Source organism: Phalaenopsis equestris, unplaced genomic scaffold, assembly GCF_001263595.1.
Source record: "Phalaenopsis equestris unplaced genomic scaffold, ASM126359v1 Scaffold000240, whole genome shotgun sequence".
In the NCBI taxonomy this organism is placed as follows: Eukaryota; Viridiplantae; Streptophyta; class Magnoliopsida; order Asparagales; family Orchidaceae; genus Phalaenopsis; species Phalaenopsis equestris.
This window is the reverse complement of record NW_018164682.1, coordinates 1,876,891-1,897,398: the sequence shown is the minus strand read 5'-3', so window position 1 is coordinate 1,897,398 and position 20,508 is coordinate 1,876,891. Positions and strand designations below refer to the sequence as shown.

The following is a 20,508-nucleotide window of genomic DNA, read 5'->3' as shown; positions in this document are numbered from 1 at the left end:
ATTAGATAACAAAAAATTAATAATAAGTTCATCAAGACTAGCAGATGAACTCTCCAATAGTTCACTCTTTGCTCGCCTTGCATCTACATCATTGACGAGTTTTTTAGCCCAAGTTGTTGTAGGACCTCTGTTGGGCATGCCAATCAACAAAGCAACTTGATTTGCATCAAAACTCATCTCTTTCCCCCCCAATCTGAAAGCCAATCTGTTCATATCCCAACAATTCAATAAGTGCATAGTCAGGATGTGATCTTGAGGATAGAGGGGCAGATCAAAAAACTGATTAAGCTTAATTTTTTCCAGAATTGACCATGTCTCCCGAGAGACAATTGGTCGAACCTGATCCAAAATCTTTCTAACTGCTGATGGTCGGCATCTACAATTCATTGACTGTTTATTCATCAACGTATAAGAATAAGATGTTTGTTCTTAATACTGGAATAACCAAAGAATGTTTATTCATCAATATACAAGAATAAGATGCATGTTATTAATATTGTTATTAATACTGGAATACCCTAAAACTACATTAACAATAACCTACGAATAACCTACGTAGAACATAAAAATTAACAAAATAATACCTTAAAAATAACTCAAGAATAACCTACGAATAACTTATGCATAACTTAAAAATAAAATACAAATAACCCAGGAATAAACCATGCATTACTTTAAAATTAACAAAACAATACCCTAAAAATAACCCAGGAATAACCTACGCTTTACTTCAAAATTAACAAAGCAATACCCTCAAAATAACTCAAGAATAACCTATGAATAACTTGCGCATAACTTAAAAATCATCTGTAAATAACCCAAGAATAACCTAAAAATCACTTAAAAATATCATCAGAATCACCCAAGAATAACCTAATAATAACCTACGCAGAACTTAAAAATTAACAAAATAATACCTTAAAAATAACCTAGGAATAACAAAAAAATAACCTACTCATAACTTAAAAATAACCTGCAAACAACCTAGGAATAACCTACACATTACTTCAACATTTAGGAATAACCTACACATTACTTCAAAATTAACAAAACAATACACTAAAAATGACCTACAAATAACCTACAAATAACCTGACATAACCTAAAAATAACCTATAAGTAACCTGCGCATAAATCTGCAAATAACTTAAAAATAACTCGGGAATAACCTACGAATAACCTGCGCATAAATTAAAAATCACCTGCAAGTAGCTTAAAAATAACCCAGGAATAACCTAAGAATAAACTAAAAATAACCCACGAGTCAACTTAAAAATAACCCATGAATAACCTACGAATAACTTGAAAAATAACCTAAAAATAACTTAAAAATAACACAGGTTTAACCAGAGAATAAAATACGCCCAACTTACAAATAACTTACAAAATAATTTAAAAATAACACATGAATAACATGGAATAACTGTCAATAATACTACACTTCGGAGTAACTCAAAAATAACCCAATAATAACCTAAAAATAACTAAGGAATAAACTATAATAGCTGCCAATAAGTACTAAACTAAAGAGTAACTAAAAAATAACCTAAAAATAAACTAAGAATAAATTACAAAATAAACGATGAATAAAGCATAAACAACACAATATTAACAGATTAACACAGTAGTAACATGAGAATACATTTCTAAGTAATTCATGTATAACCAAACTAATAACCTAAAAAAAACCTGAGAATAAAACGATGACAATTACCAGGATAAGTTTTTCCATTCAATGCCCTCCTTCATCCTCTTCGCATCCTTCTTCTTCCTCTGCTTCTTTGACTTCATCGGCTGCTCAACCTCTGTCTTCTCAGCCTCTTTTGATACTGTTCTTGAGCTCTCTTTAACCCGCACATACTCCGGATCATCAAACGCCATCGTCTTACGACTTCGAAGCTATCAAACGAGTGAAATGTAAAACCTTAGCAGAGCCAGCGACGAAAATGTAACAAAAAAACCAGCGGAGAGTTTTTTAAATGTCTTCCCGACATTCTTAAAGGGCGGGATACTCGAAGAGTCGCGAGTTCGTACATCAGGCCGGGTAGGGTGAAAACGGGTCCACATTTTCCACGAGCCAAAGTCTGCTCGTAAACAAGCGGAAGGATCAAGGGCGGGAGCAAGCCAACCATGCCAGAGCTCCCGGAGGTCGAGGCGGCGAGGAGAGCGATAGCGGAGCACTGCGTCGGCAAGAAGGTCCGACGATCTGTCGTCGCCGATGACTCCAAGGTGATCGAGGGCATCTCCCCATCGGAGCTCGAATCAGCTCTGACTGGAAAGACCATCGTGGCCGCACTACGCAAGGGCAAGAACCTATGGCTCCGCCTCGACTCTCCACCATTTCCTTCCTTCCAGTTCGGAATGACTGGCGCTGTTTACATCAAGGGCGTCGCTGTGACGAAATACAAGAGGTGTTCTGGCGTGTCAAGATGAAAATGTCGGCGTTTGGTTTCTCATTAGGTTTTTGCTGACAACGCATTGTGGTGTTTTTTGTAGGTCTGCGGTCAGCGATAATGATGAATGGCCGTCGAAGTTTTCGAAAGTATTCATGGAGGTATGAGGCTTGTTGTATCTATTTGTTATTATATCCGCGTTTGTTGATGCTTGTTCGTCTAGCAATGATTTATTTCCTCCCGAGAAGATGTGTGACTGTTTTAATTTTACAGGTTGTTTGTTTTGGTGAATTTGAAATGAAGTTTTTTTATCCTAGTTATTTTTTTGTTTTGATGAGGATTGAGGAGTAGAGAAACCAAATTGTAACTAAAGGCTGGCCAAACAAAATTGTTCTCAAATCTGTTTTTCTCGCGAAAGCTTAATAAGGGCTAACCACTTATTATTTTTACACTAACATACTTTCATATCGAGGCACAACCTTCCTGAATCTCATGATCCCAGTTACATCATCTATTCTAAAAACACTTATTAAGAAGAGTGAATTATAGTTTGTCCAGAACACCAATGATCAAACCTTCATTCAATCCAAAAAATCTGTACCTGGCTAATCATTTGGTATTTCCATGCCAAAGTATTTTTTTTTTCAAGTAAGTAATGTGCTGTAACCTAATTTTCGTTGTTCATCTCAAAGTAAATTCTTTCGAATTTGGCATATTAACTTTGGAGAGGATTATTTTTAAATGCATTCCATTTGTGGTGTATGAAATGGTCCCTTGTATGAAGCAGGTCCTAGGCGATCGTTAAGATTTTTTAAATTTGTTGAATACATTTGCTGTGTATTGCAGGAGAGAATCCCTTGATATTGAGAAATGTAATTTTTTACCTTAATGCAACAAGACGAGTGACATTCTTTTCTTGATGTCTTGTTAAATGCTTTTGTGTTTGTTAGCAATCAATCTCCTCTGTAGGGATTTCAACAACCTGCAAAAGAAGTCCTCCTTTTACTATTTTCATCTGCGTAGATAATGATAATATTTAGCTAAGTAAGTTCCCATATTAACCAGATAAAATTTTTGTTTTGGGTGCACCATTCGCTTTTTAGCATGCCCTAAAATGGAGTAAAATTTAAGAGCAAACCAAACAAACATAATATTACCTTTAGCTTCATGATAAGGCACACACTTTGTTTTGCTCTTTGAATTTGCTTAATTTTATGGGTGTTTAAGAAGTTTTTATATATCTCAAATATAACAAATGCTTTTTCAATAAAGTTTTAAAATAGTCCCTGACTATTTATATTGGGTCATCCTGATCCCAGAGTTTATAAAATTGATAAATTAGTCCTTGGACTGTTTTAATGGGGCCTAAAGTTGTCCTCATTAGGGACTATTTCAATCCATATTAAAAGAGTTTGAGGACTAAATTGACACACTTATAAACTATGTGACTAAAATGACCCCTTGCAAAAAGTAAGGGGTTTATTTTGACACTTTCCTCTTTTTCAATATCATTGGCCTGTTAGATCATGTGAAAAGCTTACAGAAGCAGCAATAGTTCATGATTCTTCAAAGTTGTATGAAAAATTTGTCACGAACCTATGATATATGGTAGTCATCTTTGTTCTAATTAGGGTCAAGTGTGAGAGCAGCATTTTCATGTGCTTGATAATTTTTTGATGTGATTTAAATGTTTTCAAACATGTAATAAATCTGGTTCTGATTTCAGTTGAAGTATAATAACTGCATAAGGACGGACTAAATTACTAGCTTATTTTACATGAATTTCTTGAAACGCAACTTTGTTGGTCAAGCAAAATAAGGCATTTTTAACAACAAAACATTTCAGTATAATAAGTCAATCAAACAAAAATTTTACCACAATAGATTTCAATAAAATAAGTCACTAAGGATTGCCCATCAGTCAGCTTAATTATTGATATTTGCAAAAACGATCCCATACGATGAATTTGCAATGCAAATTATTGTCATCAGGAATGATTTTCTAATTGGATATCTGATGTTTCACAAAATATCTGATTAAGTAGAGGAACTAGATGTAGATCTATTATAGGGGAAATATCGACTGCAATGCAGGAAATGGCTGAATGAAACCCTATTCTAGATTTGGCGGAGAAAAACTCTAAAGTGTAGCTTGAAACTTGAGTTGCCTGATGATTATAAAAATACCTGAAATAGTTTGTTTGTAGAAGTATGTAAATTAAATAGAAAAGGCTATTTGGTGGCCTCCTGAAGCAGCATCACAAAAGATGAGTGGTTATTCGACCACTATTTGCCAAATTTTCTTGTCAATCAAGCTTAATTTATTCTTACTCTTAACTTGCATTAAATTAAAATTTAGAGGCATTTATGTAAATACCATAAATTCTTATATATTTACATTTCTAATAACTAAACTTTCATATTTACATAACACTCAAATCTTTGACATCACATAAAAAAATGCCGTTATCCCCAACTTTTTAAAGTGAAATTCATCTTTTGATGCATAGGTTTTTAATATCAAGGTGTTACACATGTAAATATCAAACTCTAAGTGTTAAACATGTAAATGCATAAGAATTTTGTGGTATATATGTAGATTTCCCTAAAATTTATCATGGATTGTAAATGTATTTTTACTCTTCAGTCAGTAAATATTTTTGCTTTATGCAGCTAGAAGATGGTTTAGAGTTGTCTTTTACAGATAAGAGACGTTTTGCCAGAGTTCGCTTGCTTCAAGATGTATTAATCTTAACTAATTTACGTTGCTATACGGATTTGTTTTTTTTTTTGCACCACCTTATGAGTATTTAGTTTCGTGCTTCTACTAATGCATTCCATTCCTGCAGCCAGAGACAGTGCCACCAATTTCTGAACTTGGTCCAGATGCTATGCTAGAGCCTTTGCAAATCGATGAGCTTGTAGAAGCTTTAAGCAGACGGAAAACTGCAATTAAGGCCCTACTACTTGATCAGGTTGACTCATGTTTACTTTTTTTACTCGTCTTGTTATTTGCTTGTTGAATAATTTATTGAAAAAGTAAAAATGTTGGAAGTTAAGGTACATTTTTGGAAGTGAAATTGATAGTTATGAGTTAATTTTGTTTGAGTATTATGTGATAAGTTGGTGTGATAAGCTCTTTTTAGTCTATTGTGCAAAATAATATAGATATAGATGGGACAATTCAGGTTGGATGGTTAACAGAGAAGCTTCTTGTCATTAAAATACACTCAAACTTCAAATTAGGAGTTTGTAATGATCAATTTCTGTTCACTTGCATGTTTCTAGTGTAGATTTGGTTGTGATTTAGAATTTTGTTGTGCATTTAAAATAATGTATATTGCTGTACGATCCAGAATAGATTTATCACAGAAATTAGGACAAACACATTTATTTCAAGAACACCAAATCAATGCAATACAACACGAATACATAAAGATATTCCTTACAATTTGAGAGGTAGACGATCTCTCCCAAATCCTACAATTAGAGGTAGAAAATCTCTCCCAAACCCTAACCCAAACACTCAAGCAAACAATCTCATCCATCACCCTAACCCTAAACTATTAAGCTCTGTTTATACCAAACAATAATTAATAACAAAAGACAATTATTTTGAGACTTGCAAAAGACAAAACTGCCCTTAGGGTAAGCACCTACATAACAATATTTCCCTCCCAAATAAGCACATTGTCTTCAAAGTGGATAAAAGAAAACTGCTAATAGATCAAGCTTGTATGCTTTCTCATTACACACTGCGAGAACCTGTGATGTCTGATCCTTGTAACAATGCCATGGGGCAAAATTCCTCTTTGCTCTCCTCTCCAAAATCTTTTTCTCTATAAGACATTTGAATTTCGCCCTTTTTTGTGACCCATTATTCATGTCTTAGGGAGCTTCCCTCTGGACTTTCACTGTTTAAGTTTTTTGTATCGTCGTGGTTGTATTTCGGTATGATGCTCCACTTGTGCTGCTTCAATTAGCCTGATCAATTGCACTTTTATCATTAATCAATTGCGCTAATTCTATAATTTCCCTCAATTCTCACAGTTTCAGTGGACAAAGAGCTGGACGTATGTCGGGATTTAGACCCTTCATAAAATTTTCCTCCAATGCTGCTTTACAAATCCCGATCAGCCGGCTCGCCATTAGCTCAAATTTCTTCTTATATTCCACGACAGCCCCCTTTTGAGTTAATGCAAAGAATTGTTTGTGTAGATCTTCTTTCAGACTAAGTCAGAAACGTTCTAACAAGCGGTCTTTAAATTTCTCTCACGAGTGGATTGGGTATATAGCCTCATTCTATTGAAACAATGCTAGGGCTTTCCCCTCTAAACATAACCCTGTCGCTATGAGCTTCTCCTCCCTATTAAACCCATTTATCGAAAATATCACTCCATCCGGTACACCGCATCGTCTCTCTCGAAGATCGACCTCTTCAACTTCATAACCCTAGCATCTCCACCCCAACCTTTTCTCCCTCTAGTGTTTCCCTCACGTACCTAGGATAAAACTTCCTCTTTCAATCACAATCATACCCCATTCAACTTCTCTCATTCCTTCAACACGCTCCTCCGTACCCCTTGCATAACCAGTTTTCAATGTTTCGACTCAACTCTCTCAATAAGAAATCTAGTCCCCCCTTGCATACGCCTTGTGTAGCCCCTTCTCCATGTTTCAATCCAACCCTCTCGATCGGAAATGTCTAATCCTTCCCCCATCGGACCCCCAGGAGGATTTTCTTGATAGTTGATTTTCTTCTTTCTCATGTTCCTCTCATTCTTTCCCTTTCATTTAGCAAATGATTTTTCGATCAATCTTTGGTTAGGGTTTGTAAATTGTCGACTGGATCTTAGATTGCATCTCAATAAGCCTTCTTATCATCTCCTTCAAGCTCTCGATGGGTTGTCAATGGAGGAAAACCTTTCGTCTATGGTTAAGAACCTTTCCTCTGTCCCATATTTGAGTAGTCCTACTTCTCATTCCAATCTCTCTTCCAAAGCATCCACTTTCCTTGTTGCCATCACTCAATATGTTGAATTCCAGTCGATGGATTCCCAGGTAGTTCGAATCTCATCTTTAGCAATTCCTATGAGTTCTTCTTAAATCCGATCGATTGCGTCTGTATTGCGAGTTCTTCAATCCGATCGCATCTGTACCTCGTCTCAACTATCTCGCAATTTCTGCAGGCAAAAATGACGCCTGTATACTATGATCTCGTTGGTCTTCTCAACTAAAATCGCCACTGCATCGCAGGGCTCGGTCACAAAGAGGTAGCGCGTATTTCACGCAAACAGTGTCTCTTGCTTTTTAATGCTTTCTGTCGTGATCTCGTTGTGATTGTACCTCAACTAAAAGTACTCCATGATCTTATTGTGCTTCCCATAGGTAGAGTCTGCGATCTTGTTGTTGATTTCTCAGAAATCGAGAGCCCTGACACAATTTGGTGTGATTTTTTGGTTTCCCAGACAGGCTTTCGCCAAGCGACCAATGCCATAAGAACCCCTTTCTTGAACTTTTTTGTAAGAAACACCTCCGACATTGTGTGAGAGGAAGGCTCAACTAGGAACTCTTAGGTATCTTCATCACTGCCATCCGTTTCCGCTGGACTCAATTTTCTTCTTGAACAATCAAAAGCAGCTCCGACTAGCTGAGTCTCTCTGCCTTCAATTCTTTCAACTTCTCATCTGTCTCGACCAGCTTTTGTTTGAGCTCCACCATATCCCGATACTCCTGGTGGACAATTGCCTACTAAATGTGAGATAATTGTCAGGTCATTAGATGGTACTTATCGGTCGTTCAACACAGGCTGGCCAAGATCTCTTTCTGCATGCTTCTTGAAAGCTCCAAGACCATATCACATTATCTGTAGGCCATATCTGGAAAGCCAAAGCTGCAATTCTTTTGAAGATTTATCAGAGCAAATTTACCTCATGGACCGGTCCTCACCTTTGCCTCCTCGGACTGCATGGGGATCCACCTAAATGAGGGCCCCTTGTGCTTCTTTCCAGACAACAAGGGGAGTAGCTTGTTTAAGTTGGTCGCCAGGGCCTTTCTCTTCCAACGACGGTTTTGTCGAACGGTTCCCCTGATGCTATGGCAGTGTCCCCGCAAAAGATCCGATCAAGTCAGCAGTTACAAGGCAGCTGGTTTTGTCCTTCATGAACAATACCAGGGACATCAGAGTGACTGACTGAGGGTTGGCAGACTCTGTCTCCTTTTTTCCCATCATGGCCTCCTCCTCACGGTGGCTCGGCTTTTCTCGACTCATTGTCCTCTTGGCATGCAATTGTTGTGCACCTCAAGAACTTGCAACCAACAAAAAACTTTTATCTTTCCCAAGAAATGTTGGTCTCTTGATTAGAATTAGTTCATTTACCTCAACTCTTTGAAAAATAACCATGGAAGGGGTAACAGAGTAAGCAATATCCGCACATGCCAAACCTTTGGGCCCCATGGCCGGAATCACCTTGGGTACTGGTTGCTTTTCTGTCCAGCAGCAACCGAGCGAGCTTTATTCTTTGTTTTTTGAGCAGCCACTGCGCCTTCCTCTCTGCTTTATAGGTGTTGAAGGCTTCCCAATCATCCTTGGTTATTTCCCTAAGGATGTGAGACTGCAGCACCTTATTTACAAGTCACAGCTTGAACTGACAGCTTGCTTCCTTCCATCTTGCTAGCCTTCAGCAATACCCTTGCAGCCGTCTTCCTCTTCATCTTTGAAGGGATGTTCACGGATGGGACTGTTCGGATTTGCAGCCCTCGTGGGGAGGAAGACAGACAGAATTGCTGCATCCAGTCATTCACTTTGTTCTTCAATTCCAACTGTTGAAATTTGTCGACCGAGGAGAACTTGAATGAGATTTTTCTTTGCATTAAATTCTTTTATTCTTATCACAACATTATTTTCAATAAGAGAACCGAGGAATTAAAATATGTACGTAAAAAGATGTTTGCTCCGATTTTAAAGAGATCTAACGGTCTATAAGAGAAGGATATAACAGAGGCTGATCCACTGCAAGGAGATCTTGAGACCCATCTGAATGAACGAGCCAAGGCTGCCAAGCCATGCTAGGTAAGTCAACTAGGCCAAAACCGACTGAGCCAAAAAACGAACAAGGAGACGATATGGTGATCCAAGTGTAAGCAATTCGACCTAAAACGAAATAAGAGAGCATCCGAGCCATCCACTGCAGGAAAGCCGTCTCGAGATGACAGTGGAGCAGACCCAATGGAAGAGCCAGTCTAGCCAAGTATCTCCGATCATTTCACAGAGCCGAAAACTCCTCACCAAGGATTGAAGATGTTGGGAATGTGCACAATGATTCCATAAATGATATGTTTTGATAAGCATATCATATTTTAACAATTCCTTTAGATATGTAGGAGGTGCACAATTATTTCTTAAATGGTGCTTTTACTTCTTTTAATCTTCCATTTAACAACATTTCATCTTAATTTGCTCATAGCTTTGGTAAGAGTCAAGTCAAGCAGTTTATTTATGCCAAGTCATAAATTTTTACTTGAAAGTTCCAAATTGTTTTTCGTAGGCAGTCATTTTGTTTCAACATTATCCCTTTTTTGTTCAATTTATTGTACTAGTTGGGAAAATCTCTCATATTTTACCTATTAATTACATTAAGATGATGACATGCAGCAGACCCAAAAAAACAAGCACTAAATATGGTATTTCAAATCAGCCAGCAGGACATTCCTTGTAATAAATAGATATCGAATCGTGTGCATACAAGATTCATATATTAAGCTATCAATTCAACACAAAAGAGTTTAAAAATGTGATCATTATCTATACTAGCCGAAGGGGAGTAAACTCGGCTCGTATTCTACTCGTTAAAAAATACTATTGTTCATATTCGACTCATTATAATATCAAACTCAAAAAAATTGTGTGTTTGGCTCGTTTGCTTAGCGAGTCAGTACGTGTTGTTCGCGAACAACGAGCCATTTTGACATTGTTAATCACGTAACCATAGGATGTTAAGGGGGTAGTGGTGAGATTTAAATATTTTTATTTATATTAAAATATTCATTTAAATAATATTTAATATATTTTTATTCTATTTTTTAAATTAATGATTTTAATTGATTATAAATCTTTGTAACTTTGTAGTCAATTAAATTATATAAAAATAGTGCCTGCTAGGGTTTTGCCTCACGGCGAACCCTAGCCTCTTTGCTACTGTAATTCCACTCTCGTAGAAGAAGGGGGTACGCTCCTCTGCTTATGTCGTTTGCTTCGTCAAGCTGCGCCTGTGCTTGCTGCTCGGTGTAGGCCGATCACGCTCTGCGACTCCGTTTCCTGCTTTTGCGGCGTCGTGTCGCCGCGCTTCTTTTGCGCGGTTTTTGTTTGACTGAGGTTTCGACTCGATCGAGCTCATCTGCTGTTTCTGTCTACGGCTTATTGTCTTTGTACGCATGGCCCCGACCTCTTCGGCCCTCTGCCCGACTTACAGGGCTTCTTTTTGCTGTGATGGAGCTTTCTTCTTCTTTGGTTGAACCCGACAAAACCTCATTTGCCCATGTTGTGGGTAATTCTCAGGGGGAGACGACGGTGTGTTCCTCTCAAGTTATAAGGAGAATCGTGATGGTACATGTGACTGCCTTTTTATCAAGAATGCAAACAGGAAAAGTGGGAAAACAACACTTTTTTTCTCTGAGTCAGAAATTTCAACCCTGACTGACAAGTTCAAGTTTGCTCTCATTGAAAAATTTCAGTGGAGACACCCACCTATGGAGGTTATCAGGAAAAGTTTTGATGACCTCAAATTAGCAGAAAAGTGGAAAGTGTGGCTCATGAATGAAAGACATGTTTGGATTCAGTTAACCGTGCCTAAAGACTACACTCAAATTTTCTCTAAAAAATATCTTAACATTGCTGGTAAACCTATGAAGTTACTCAATTGGTCTCCGAATTTCGACCCAAATTATGAAACTCCCAATGAAACTCCCACTATACCGACCACTATACCGATATGATTTAGTTTACCTGGTCTCAAGCTGCATTTTTTTTACCATCAGGTTCTCTACTATATTGGGGTCATCCTTGGGGATCCTTTGTAACTAAATCTGCCTATTTTCAACCTAACCAGACCCTCGGTGGCCATATTACTTATGGAAAGGGATATTACTTTATCTGGATATCAGATAAAGGGATATTACTTTATCTGATATTACTTATTGACAACAAATCGTCATGGAGCACAAACTCCCATATTGTACCCACTGTAAGATGTTTGGTCATGTCCTTGATAAATGCCACAAGTTTCATCCAAATTTGAAATCTAAGGTTCAAGCGAATAAGGATGGGTCTAACCCCACTGCTTTGGGCATTTTAGTTCCACCTGAGGAGGATACTACCAGACAGGAGGTGTCTGTTGCCCTTGAGGAACCCCCCATGACACTGCTGTTATTGTTACTGCGAATGATGTGATGCTGACACCTTTAAACTCCATGGAAAAAAATATTGATGGACTACTACCTACGTTACCTACAAATGATACTGTTCAGACTGATAATCAGGAGAGCCTCGTAGCTCCACTTCTTCTGGAAGTATCCGGTGTAGAGATAACTCATACTTCACATATACTAGAACCTATTGTGAGTACTACGGTTGGTAATCCTTCTGCTTCAGCTCTACCACCCCATCAGACTGATTTTTCGGAAGAGGAATGACATGTCTATTCCAGGAGGAAGAAGAAGAATGGAGGCCGACTCCAACTCAGGAACATATTGGATGATACATTAGTGACTACTGACAATGACAATCATCTTACCAGCTTATTAGCTTGCTCCTACCCTAGAACTAGAGACAGAGACAAGACCAAATTGACTCGCTCTCTAGCCACCAGATACTATGTATTTCGGCACTGTTAGACTTTTTATTTAAGTATCTAATGTATTTTTCTGTTTTTTTTAATTTTGGAACAATTTGTGTGTGGGTAGGGTGCCATGCTTGGACCCTCCCAGACATTGTATCTGTATATTTCTTTCTATTTAATTCTATTTAATATATTAGCATTCAATATATATATATATATATATGTATGTATGTATGTATGTATACATATATATATATAATTATTTTGAGCGAAAATGAGCTAAATTTTGTTCGTGTTCGGCTCGTTTATACATCGAGTGCAAAAAAAAGAAAAGAAATCGTGTTTGGCTCTTTTGCCTCTCAAATGAATTAAACACGAGCTACCTAATAAGCTAAACATTAGCTGTTCGCTAACAACGAGCCTTGACAGCCCTACTAGTCATCATGCTTTTTAAAATGATACGGTATATCCCAACAGCTTAGGAAGTTTTCTAACTATGAATGATACTCTCAAGTTTAAGCAAGCAATTATGTCATTCAATATAGTTTGCAGGGCTATCCATAAAGCTTCCTATAGTAAAGGCAAATACATGGCTCTTGATTTGCTAATTAACATAAGAAAATGCAAAACTTTCACCGGCAACAACAATTGATCACATAATTTAAGTTGAATCTTGGAGTGGACACAGTCGTTTCTGGAAAAAGCAAGACATACTGATAGTAATATTAACAAAAGGGTACATGATTCCTTTGAAGGTGAAAGATGTCCATTTTACTCATTTTATTAATTATCGTGAGCGGGTGTAGAAGCACACTACGATTCACGGGAATGGGAAAGGGGACTCATTGAGCAGTAAATGACTAGACAAGGTTGAGCTTATTTTGGGTTCTTTTGAGAAATTGTAAGTGGAGGAGTTAGTATTCATATCAGGTTGGAGTTTAATGAGAGATTTGGGATGGTGTAGAATATTAATTTGAATTTTGAGCTAATTTTTTTGTGCATAAGCAGATGATGTAGTTTTGTTGGGAAATTTGTTGGAGAGAGAAGGGTGGATTTTGGCTTTCAGGAGATATGAACCGAGATGAACAGGGTTCAGCATGTTTTTTGGGTGTTCATAGTTATAGATGGCGGAAGTTTTTTTTTTTAGAGTTTTTGAGGGAATTTAATAGAAGAAGATGCCTTAAAATACTTTCATATGAAAAGTTTTCTTAAGATTAAGTAGATCGTATCATTATATATTTAAAAAATGGAAAATTTTGATTTAATATTAATTGCTGTAGAATTGGAATGGTGGAATGATGGATGAGCTGTTCATTAGTTGAGCGAGGAAAGGGAGGAGAGTGGTTAGGAATATTTCAAATAATGAATCCTGAAGTTGTTTGTTGCTGAGCCCTTGAGCCTTCAAAATTTTGAATCCAAGTAGTTTGTATTGAACACCCAACCTGCATGCATGGGAGGTTGAAAATTGCATGCAATCACAAAAATTTAATTTTTTATTAGTCCAAAGTTAAGTGCAAATAACTGTTAATAGAAGCATCTCTGTAAACTAAATCACTAAAATAGCCTTGACGAATCTACTCATAATATAAATAAATAATTAAATGAAATGGATTCATTGAAAGTTTAAAAGCGAATTAGAAGAAAAAAAACTCTTCACAAAATAAAGTAAATTATGTGTCAGTAGCTTAATTTTCAGGACGGACGTAGCTGATGCTACATGATCGTATCTCTCAGTATTGGCCTTATTGGTTTATTGGTTCAGTCAACTTCTAAGCTAATAATGTCCATTCATATTTCGGAATATACCTTTTCTTGCATGTGGGAACAATCGTTCAATTCCCTATAATTTGGTATTTGCGTCAATGCAATTTATGCGAATGTGTTTTGGTTCTTCAAATTGCTTTGATGTAGAGCTTTGCAAGTTTTTTTTCCTTTCCCTGTTTCATCAACATTAAAAATGATGATAACTCATGAATTAATGTAACAAGCAGAAATCTTCTTTAGTATTTAATCTTGTTGGAATGGTTGGGTGGGGGCAGTAGTTATTATTGAAACTTGATGCTTATAGCGAGATTATGTGCTGTTATCAGACATGCTGATAATCATTATGTTACGTCAATACCTAACCTAAGGGCAATTTTGTCTTCTGTACATCTAAGGGCAATTTAGTCTTTTATTATTATTATTGTTGGATATAAATAGGCTCATGATGTTTAGAGTTAGGGAGATGCATGAAATTGAGTCTTTTATCTTAGATTTTGGGTTTGGGAGAGATATTCTACCACTCAAATTGTAGGAATTGGGAGAGGTTGCTTACCTCTCGAATTGTAGGTGCTTATGTTTATATATTCATGTGAGTTATTAGGTTGTATTGCTTTGATTTGGTGTTCGAGAAATATTTGTGTTTGCTCTAATTTCTATTTAAAAACATGTCGATTTTGACACCAAATTGTATAAAATTTGATATCATAGTAAGTTCTGAGAATCAAATCGTGGAGCTCGAAGCTAAGGACGGGATCACGGTATTCAGACATGGTTAGGAGCTACGATTTTGACATACGATGATGGAACCAGCGATCGGAAAGCTTCTTCTACGATTGGGAAGTGGCATACAAAGACCTGAAACCACATCTTTCTCCTCAATCGAGCGATGCAATCGCGCTTTGGACTCACGGGGAAGGGGATGATGATCCACCCCAGCTGTTATCGCAATTTATATAAGTCTTGGTAAAAACTCGATCCGCTTTCTAGCAAAATGATTGAATTCTTAAAATTAGGTATTATTACTCACTGGGGTTTCTCACGTAAATATAAGTATTGTTTCAATAATATAGGACTCTATTGAGTCCGGAATGTCAATCCCACAGGGAAGGGGAGGGAGATAATTCCTAAGGCGAAGTTTTAATTACTACTTTCAGGTCTTAGTTTGAAATATCGTTAATGGTGGTTTTTCTAATAACTAATCCTAAGTTACGTTTCTATACTTAAGTTAAACTTGACTAGATCAATTAATTAGGTGAAATTCAAGATTAATAAGAGTACTTTTCTCTTGTGAATTAGTAGGCAGGTTGTAGGTATTACTACTAGGAATTGTGATGTTATCGTGACAAAATGAGCATGACTTATTTACCCTCTTTCGGGTGCATAAATAAGTATGGTTCAAATTTTGGCTCTTGTTTCCGACTGTTATCTAGAAACTCCTCATTCAAACCCTATCAAAACACATCTCCATAAATTGCATTACCTCTTGATTACTTCACCACAACCATTTGAACAACATGAATATTCCATATTGTTTCGCCATTGCTCTCTCGAGTCCTAATGGGTCATAACTAATTTTAACAACTTGTATGACTAGTACAATATGTAAATTAAGCCTAGAAGAATACTCAACACATTAAACAATAAAAACCAATTCCATAGCATTAATGATCCTACAAATCTAACCTAACAATCACAAGAAAAAAGTATTAAGAAACCTACTCATTATACATGTTGAACACAATAGAAAACTTCATTTAATCCAAGCAATTTCACCAAACATTTGTTTACAACAGAAATCAAATAATATTAAACTCGATACTTAGCTTTTGCTCTCTGAAAAGAGTAGTAAATTCCAAGGACAAAGTCTTCCATAATGCTGCACATGATGCTGAAGTAAAACCCTTACAAATACTCTTGATTTTCCCTCTCAAATCTCTCAAGAACAAGTGAAATAATCTAAATCCTACTCCTATCTACTACCTCTTTGCATTCCTGGAGAATTCTAGGGTTTAGAAATGCCAAAAAGCGCCTCTCCAACCATTCAAAATTTTCAAGTAACTCCCGGGGGCATGCTGAAACCGCACAGGACAGTTTGTATTGATGCATGCTGAAACCGCCTAGGCGCCAATTTGTGGAACTTAGGCACTAGTCTGTGGAGCCTAGGTGCCAGGGGGTGGCGCTTAGGCGCCAGTCTGCTAGTTTTCCCTTTTCTCCATTTTGCATCCACTTCACTCCGTTTCAACTCCAATTTGCTTCATGTTTCCTACCTATTATACCTGCAAGAAAAATATGAAAATACTTTTCTTTAAAGTGCAATTTCATTAAAAAATATGTGTTAATTGTAAAAGACATTAAGCACGTTAAAAGACATATCAGATGACGGAAGCGAGACGTGCGATCAAACAAGCAAGAAGCATTGGCGAGATCACGACGTCCAATCCTTGGCATCAAAGAGATCAAACACACCTATCTCCTTCCACTGCGTCCGAACAATACATACACGATTAGAGCTTGCTGAGAAGGTAACATAGCGGCTTATAGGAGTTTCGTGTCGAACCTAACCTGTATATAGGAATTTGGATCGCGATGTCCAGACTTCCGTGCTTCCAAGTGCCAAATCACGTACATGAATTTAGGGATTGCGACATTTAGATTTTCACGAATGTGGAGACCACAAAGAATTTTTTAAGCTCATGATTTCAACATAAAGGAGTTCCGAAACCGTACAGGGAGTAATAACAACCAAGAAAGTAGATGATTTGAAGAAGAAATTGGAGGAAGGGATGAGTCAACTTAAATCCGGGATGGAAGAAAGGTTTGCCACCATAAAGGATAGTTTTTCTTCCATAGAAAGCCATCTCGAGAGTTTTTTTTTTTCCATGGAGAACCGAATGGAGGACCAATTCAAGTGCCTCGAGGAGATGATAAAGACGCTCATTGAGATGTAATCCAAGGCCTCACCGACAGATCAATTTGTAAAATCTAGCCCTAGATTGATTGAAGAATTCGTGGCTAAATCAAAGAGATCGAACGTAAGGAACGTGAGGAACGTGAGGAGTAAAACATCCACTATCACGAACTTCCTCCTAGGACTCCAATGGGGGGTGGATTAGAGAATTTTCTGGAGGGGGTTGGGCTGAGACGAGAGGGGTTATGAAAGGGGTTGGGATGAGCACTTAGAAGGAAGGAGAGAAACTAGAATGGGGCACGACTATGATCGACGGAGGGAGTTTCACTTTACATACATTAAGGGAAACACTGGAGGGAGAGGAAGTTGGTTTTTATGCTAGGGTTAGGAAATTGAAGATGTCGATCTTCGTAGGGGAAGACACATGGGTGAGTATCTTGGGTAGAGTGATACTTCGTGGTGAATGGGCTAATTAGGGAGGAGAAGCTCATGACAGTAGAGTTATGTTTGGAGGGGAAAGCCCTATCATGGTTTTGGTGGAGGGAGGCTAGATATCCGATCTGTTTGTGGAAAGAATTTAAAGATTGTTTCTTGGAACGTTTCTAAGGCATTCGGGAAGGATACCTACATGAGCAATTCTATGACTTAAATCGGGAGAAGACTATCATAGAATATAGGTAGAGAGATTCAAGCTATTGTCTGACGATTGAGAGAGATTTTTGAAGCAGGATTGGAGGGGAATTTCATGAAGAGCCTAAAGCCCGACATACGGGCATCACTCCAACTATGGAGACCGCTGGGATTGAGGGAGACGATAGAGCTAGCTCAGATGATGGAGAAGAAGAACTAGATGGAGAAGGCCAATAGGAACAACATAGATGGAGTGCTGCATTAAATTGCTACAACCACTTCAATACCAAAAGCTCAAACTACATAACCAGAGTGAGGCTGCATAGGACATGAATAATGGGTCATAACCAGGAGCGACACTCAAATGCCTTACAGTGAGAGATTCAAAAGAAGCAAACCAAAGGGTTAGTGTTATGGAAATAAAATCTATGTTTGCCCTAATTTTTGTGGAAAAACGTGCCGATTTTGACATCGGATCTTATCACATTACGGATGGATTTTTTTCTTTTTTTTTTTCTTTTCTGGGCGAACCTTTTGGTGTTACCTAAGATTAAATTTTGAAACCACTGGAGAGGCTGGCTGAAAAGTGGAACTTAAGTGAAGATTTTCAGCTTGATTATTTAATTTTCTTTCTCGACTTTCAGTTTTTCTTTATCATCAGCATTAAATCTCTGTTCTTTTCATTTAAAACTTTTTGCCCATGGTAATTTATTTCTTATTGCTGAAAAGTAATGATGTGTGTACTATAAAAAAATTTTATAGAATAACTCAGTAATATTATTAACTTTAACCCCTCCATTTTGTTACATTTTTAATGTTTTGGTTTAATGCTTGTTCAACAACGAGACTTAATGAAGATTTTCAGGTTGATTATTGTATTTCTCTCTCTATTCTTTTTTTTTCTTTATTGCCATTAAACATTTGTTTTTTTTATTTTAAACTTTTTTGCCCATATTAATGACCAATTTATTTCTTAATATTAAGGAGCAATTTCATGTGTACTGCCAAAATATTTTTATTTACAAAACTACATCTGAAGTATTTCAAATTTTCTAATGCCACCCAAATCTTGAATGGTACGACAAAACCACTTTCATTTCCAGTTGTTATGCTTTTAATGATTTGGTTAATCTTGCACAAATACATTTTTTTATTAGTTCATTTTAGGCATATAGTTGGTAATTGTGTTAATAAGGAGGATTTCGCTTCACAGATGTGGATCTCTCTAGTATTAATCCATATTTTAATTTCACTTTTTCTAGTGGTTATTATATGTTTTTTTGACATAATAATCTTTATTCCTAGCATGCTATTTCCTTTTTCTATTTCAAGATGCATCACATTAAGTCCTTGGTTTTTTTACTAGTAGTTTGAACTATTAACTGGAAAAATATTGATTTTCCTTAACATCTTTGTTTTCTAGAGCTTTGTTTCCGGCATTGGCAACTGGATTGCTGATGAGGTGCTTTATCAGGTGAGAATGATTTTTACTTTTCACAACGATATATACTTTCTATTTTATGTTTTTTTTTCCTTTTATTAAATTTACCAATTCTGTCAGTCAAATAGTATCTTGCCCGTTTTTATTTTGTGATTCATTTAACAGTGACAAAACAAACTAAATTTGTGTCCGACAATGAAAAATTTGACAGGATGAGTAGGGCTAGTAAACCGTAGGAATGTGTTGCAATTGAGCAATAAAAGATAACATCTGGAAGCCATGGTTTTATCAAAAGCAGCATGAAGTTATGTACACTGCTGATTCAAAGTTTGCTTAATTTAAGCTAAATTTAACCTAACTTAAACGCTCCCTTCAATTTTTAAACATGAATTCTCATGAAGAAATGGAACAAATGTTAATTTTGTGCTAACATATTCTGTCATGAAAATAAAAGAACAAATAATTTGCATGAGCAATATGGTTAAAGCATAACTTTGATGTTTTTTTTTTCAAAGCACAATATTATAACTAGATAATGATGTGGTTAGTAATGGAGAGAATTGGTTTAGTATTTATTCCAACATTTGTTTACTGTTTATATAATCTTAGAAGAGCATTGGTAATGGTGAATTTTTTTCTTTATATGATAATAACAAGTATAATGGATGCTCGGTTCATGCACTTTTATTTACCAGCTCTGTAGTTTTCTCAACTAATTTAATGTAGAAATTGATTTAATTGATTGGACATGCTTCAGTTAGGATGCCCGCCCTCCTTAAGTAAAACGTGTAATGACCGAATAAAATATAGTTTTGGTATAAGTTTGAGTTGTGTAAAAGTAGCTGATTTTGATGGAGAGTTTTTTATTAGGATGAGGGATAAGGTAGGGCAATTTAAGAGAGGATTCATTTGTGAATGCTATTCAATAGCAAAGTAGAAATTCTTGTCACAAACTATGCATTTTTCTCGTGAGAGATGATAGCATTTGCACCCTTTTTTAGCGAAAGAGTAGTTGAAAAAAACACATTTGATTTCTTTTAGATTAATTTTGTTTTCTATTTTGACGATGTATATGGATAAAGGAAGCACTTTTAAAAATATTGGGAGCATAGTTATTTGATATCAATAAGTTAGGAAAGAAGTTGGCTATGACTTGAGTCGGACTTTGGAACTTTTGGACCTTTATAGGTAATTGGTTTTTGATGTTAGCAACTGTTAAGGATGCTTCTCCCGCACACGCACAAGCACACATGCACACATGCACACATGCACACATGCACACATGCACACTGCCGCGCCCGTGTCCACACCCTTAATTTCCTATTTTAGTTTTAGGGCCCGTTTAGGGCATGTCGGCCGTTTTATTGTTCAACTTTCGCTTTCGTAGTTTGAAAAGGTGATGATTTTGTGATTTTGAAAATAATTTAAATATAAATATAACTTTTTTAAAGAAGTAACATTTTAATTTTTAAAATAAGTGAGACCAAACGAATCTCACATTTTCAGATAGTTTAGATGATTTAACGCAATACTACA

General features: G+C 36.6%; 1 protein-coding gene across 7 annotated transcripts in view; it reads left to right on the top strand.

Moving 5' to 3' along the window:
• Window positions 1-2,093: 2,093 nt before the first annotated feature.
• Window positions 2,094-20,508, top strand: part of LOC110024040 (formamidopyrimidine-DNA glycosylase) — a 44,652-nt gene continuing 26,237 nt past the window's right edge. For 6 of the 7 annotated variants that reach the window (XM_020723757.1, XM_020723758.1, XM_020723759.1 and 3 more), the window contains exons 1-5: window positions 2,094-2,411; window positions 2,497-2,554; window positions 5,067-5,135; window positions 5,243-5,368; window positions 18,955-19,005. In XM_020723757.1, coding sequence (XP_020579416.1) covers window positions 2,131-2,411; window positions 2,497-2,554; window positions 5,067-5,135; window positions 5,243-5,368; window positions 18,955-19,005 — 585 coding nt within the window. In that variant the 5' untranslated portion in view covers window positions 2,094-2,130. The remainder of the gene's footprint in view (window positions 2,412-2,496; window positions 2,555-5,066; window positions 5,136-5,242; window positions 5,369-18,954; window positions 19,006-20,508) is intronic. The other variant, XM_020723756.1, reaches the window with a different exon arrangement.